At 41.4% G+C, this 4,614-nt stretch overlaps 1 protein-coding gene across 1 annotated transcript; it reads left to right on the top strand.

Annotated features, from left to right (window-relative positions):
• The first annotated feature begins 616 nt into the window (after window positions 1-616).
• Window positions 617-3,332, top strand: Adam21 (ADAM metallopeptidase domain 21). Its single transcript, XM_008823222.3, has one exon. The coding sequence runs from the start codon at window positions 974-976 to the stop codon at window positions 3,131-3,133; it is 2,160 nt and encodes a 719-aa protein (XP_008821444.1). The 5' UTR covers window positions 617-973; the 3' UTR covers window positions 3,134-3,332.
• The last annotated feature ends 1,282 nt before the right edge of the window (window positions 3,333-4,614 follow it).

The raw sequence follows: 4,614 nt of genomic DNA, 5'->3' as shown, positions 1-4,614 counted from the left end.
CACGTACGTGCACACACATACACATACACACATGTGCACACACGCACACACACATACAAACACACATACATGCGCACAAACACACATGCACACACACGCACACGCACACACATACAAACACATGCACATACACGCGTGTACACACATGCACACACACGCAAACACACACGCACGCACACAAGTACACACACATACACTCACACACGCACACACATACACATGCACACATACACACACACACACATACATATGCACACACACATACACGTGCACACACATGCACACATACACATACACACACGTGCACACACACATTCACGCACACACACACACATACACCCACGCGTGCACACACACGCACACACACACGCGCACACAAATTAATGGAGTTAAAACTAGGAGAACAATTAGCTTTGTCCTCTTGTGTGATTCACAGGTGCTAACCTACATTCCGTCTTTACTCATCACCTGTTATCTCTTGTTCTCTTTTCAAATGTTGTGCTATACCCACATGTACTAATGTATACATGTACATCTACAAATGTCAACGCAAGGATCTACATACAAGAGAGAACATGCATTTGTTTTTCTTTCTGAGACTGAGTAGCCTTGCTTACTGTTATACACTCTGAGTCATTTTTCTGCAAAGTTTGTGATTTAATTTTTCTTTAGAGCTGAATGGTGTTCTCCTTTGTCTTACCCCCATTTACTGAAACCAGATTTGGAACATTTTCTTGACTCGTCAATGTTCTGTCACTATTTCCTTTTTCTTGCTTGCAGTTCTTACCTGATCTGACCACTTACCCCACACTTGTCTTTATTTTCACTTGCAGCGCTGCAGCTCTGAGGGTCCAACTCTGCCAGGATCAGATCCATGACGATCACCCCTTCACTCTGCATGGTGCTGGGGGAAGTGCCAGAACAGTAGATTCTCATACCCTGTCCTTTTCTGCTTTGGATAGATGACTTTATAATGTCAGATGTGGAGGCTGGACCACCCAGGAGAGTCACTGTTCTCCTGTTCTGGCTTAAGATGTTTCTGTCCCTTTCTGACCTCTCCCAGGCTAGAACTGAATATCTCAGTTCTCCAGAAGTGGTGATTCCCTTAAAGATGACCAGCAGGGTTCGAGGTGCAAAGATTCCAGGACAGCTCTCCTACAGCCTGGTGTTCGGAGGCCAAAAATATGTTGTCCACATGAGAGTCAAAAAGCTGTTGGTTTCCGCCCACTTCCCTGTGTTCACCTATACAGAGGAACATGCCCTCTTTGAGGATTTCCTCTTCATCCCTAGTGACTGTTACTATCATGGTTATGTAGAGGGGTCCCCCAAGTCTCTAGCTGCTTTCAGCACTTGCAATGGGGGCTTTCAGGGAGTGTTACAAATAAATGGCTTCAGTTATGAAATCAAGCCCGTTGTGCACTCCAGCACTTTTGAGCACCTAGTTTATAGATTAAACAACAACCAGACACAATTTCCACCCATGAGATGTGGTTTAACAGAGAAGGGACTAGCATACCAACACCTGGGACTTGACGTGACTGAGAAGTCAGCTGTGAGACATAATTCTGGTAGCTGGTGGACCCACACATGGTTTCTGGAGCTGGCTGTTGTGATAGACTATGATTTCTTCACTTACTTTCAAAGAAACTTGTCAAAAGTGCAAGAATATGTATTTCTTATTGTCAATATGGTGGATTCTATGTATCAGCAGTTGAATACTTATGTGTCTTTGATTGGCATTGAGGTTTGGAATCAAGGGAATGCTTTCCCATTGACAAGCATAAGCCAGGTCTTAGAAGATTTTGCTCAATGGAAACGAATCAATCTTTCTCAGCTACAACATGATGCTGCCCATCTTTTCATTAAAAGCTCACTCATACAAATACTTGGTATAGCCTATGTTGCAGGGATATGTCGTCCTCCTTTGGACTGTGGAGTTGAAAATTTCCGAGGAGACTCCTGGTCTCTCTTTGCTAATACTGTGGCCCATGAGTTAGGTCATACTTTTGGTATGCAGCATGATGAGGGATTCTGTTCTTGTGGGGAAAGTGGTTGTGTCATGAATTCTTTCAGAGTACCAGCAGAGAGATTCACCGATTGCAGCGCTAATGATTTTAAGAAAACCACTTCAAGCCAAGGATCTTGCCTGCATAATCCTCCAAAACCAGGGGAAATCTTCCTGCTGAAGCGCTGTGGGAATGGTGTAGTTGATGGAAAAGAGGAGTGTGACTGTGGATCTGTGCAACAGTGTGAACAGGACCCCTGTTGTTTGTCAAACTGCACACTGAAGCCTGGGGCTACATGTGCTTTTGGACTTTGTTGCAAAGACTGCAAATTCAGGCAATCGGGGGAACTCTGTAGACAAAAGATCAATGAATGTGACCTTCCAGAGTGGTGCAATGGGACATCCCACCAGTGCCCAGAGGATGGATATGTTCAGGATGGAGTCTCCTGTAGTGGCAGTGCCTACTGCTATCAAAAGCAGTGTAATAATCATGACCAACAATGCAGGGAGATTTTTGGCAAACATGCAAGGAGTGCATCTCATAACTGTTACAAAGAAATCAACTCACAGGGAAACCGGTTTGGCCACTGTGGTACAAATGGTATAGAATACCTGAAATGTAATGTGTCCGATGTATTTTGTGGGAGAGTCCAGTGTGAAAATGTGGAAGACATTCCCCATCTCCCAGATCATTCTGTTTTGCAGTATATTTACATCAATGGTTCCATTTGCTGGAGTACAGACTATCATTTGGGGACGGGCACACCTGATGTTGGAGAAGTGAAAGATGGCACCATCTGTGGAACAGGAAAGATCTGCATACACAAGAAGTGTGTCAGCCTGTCTGTCCTGTCACAAGCCTGCCTTCCTGAGACCTGTAATTTGAAAGGGATCTGCAATAACAAACATCACTGCCATTGCAACTATGGGTGGTCCCTGCCTTTCTGCCTGCACAGAGGCTATGGAGGCAGTGTTGACAGTGGTCCAGCAGCTCCCAGAATTACAGTTTTCTTACCAACAACTGTGATTATTCTGTCTATTCTAACTTGTCTGTTGACTGCTGGACTTTATGCATATCATCGAATACATGCTGGTCCTAAGAATCCTAAAGACTTGTTCTCCAGATGAAGACACCATCGCTAACTCAGTATCAGTTTCTTGGTTTATAAATTTCACATGTATGATCTGAGCACATTTCTGACAGTTTATAGAAAAATGCATATATCAATATCAGAAACATTGTCATCAAGTACAGGCAATGCTTCATGAGTTCCTGGCTATTGTTCATTGTTTTCATCAGCCAATAAAGCTCCACAGGAAATGATAAAATCTCTACCACATAATTGTTTGGATTTATTTGGCAAATGAAAGAGAGAAGTGAATGCTTGTTAAATATAAATTGTTATTTGTATAATTAAAAACTCCTAACACCTTTTTCCCTGTGTGTCTGATGGCCAAGCTCGCCTATTCTTTTTCCCTTAATCTGGCAGTTTATGGATCCTTTTGAAGTATTTCTGTGAATACCGAAATATGAATCCCATACTAGGGCAGGAATATTTTTATCTGCTTTCTTCATTACCCTTCCAGTGCTTGGCGTGGTGCCTAATTCAAACACATGTTTGAATGAAGTAATGAAATGGCCTATTGGTGCATAAAATATTAAATCACAACAAAAAGAATACCTGGATTGCCACTTTGGACATGTCACTCTCGTCCTCTTTCCAAACCCACTAGAGAATTTGTTCAACCTTCAACCACGAATGCTCAACACACGTTTATTTAAAATACTGCTGTTTATATCTGGTGCCCTTTGCTGGTTGTTTGCACCCAGTTTGTCTTATCCTTAGTTGATTCTCTGCATTTTAAAAAGCCTGACTTTTGAAATCATAGATCTAGTCAGATATCCATTATATTATCAAGCTAATTTCTGATTGACACTATGTAAATTGAGTTAGTTGGCCTTTCTGACATAACTGTCCACTACACGTTGCCACTTTTCACTTTGCCACTTTTGCATCCTGTAGTCAGTTTCTGTTTAGAACATATTGGCTGTGTTGTCCTTGCACAGCTGTCTATATATGAAATTTCCATCCTAAAATGCTTACTGACTTCTGCCATGCCTTTGTCCTTGGAAATTCTGATTTTAGTCCCAGTGGAGATTTAATGCCGTATCTTCGGAAAATAATTTATGAACTATTAGATGTTTCACTTTGTGCCCTTGTTACTTTGTGGTCATGCCTTAATTGTTTGATGCATTCTAGTATAAGATAAGGACAGGGGCTAACCATGTACCAGCTAGTCACAAAGATGAAAAGGACAGCTAATGAAACCATAGAAACAGAAGTGTGAACCATGAATATAATATAGTTAATTAACCTTGGCTAAAAAAGATATACCAGAGAAAGATTCACTTGCTTTAAGTGTGTATATCCATACAGAGACAAAAGGCAGGTGTTCTAATTTGTTGATTTTCAAAAAATTGTTTATTATACAAAGCTTTGAAATAGATTGTAGCAAAATGTATCAATCTAATATTATTTTATTATTGCCAAATTTTGTGTTTATGTTTGAGATTACTTTGAAGTAATCCACTGTTTCCTGGGATCGGA

Source organism: Nannospalax galili, unplaced genomic scaffold (genome assembly GCF_000622305.1).
Source record: "Nannospalax galili isolate Female #2095 unplaced genomic scaffold, S.galili_v1.0 scaffold1129, whole genome shotgun sequence".
Classification (NCBI taxonomy): Eukaryota; Metazoa; Chordata; class Mammalia; order Rodentia; family Spalacidae; genus Nannospalax; species Nannospalax galili.
This window is presented reverse-complemented; position numbering and strand designations above follow the sequence as displayed.

Coding starts and splice junctions, on each gene's coding strand:
- Adam21 (XM_008823222.3), top strand. CDS start 974: ATGTCAGATGTGGAGGCTGGACCACCCAGGAGAGTCACTGTTCTCCTG.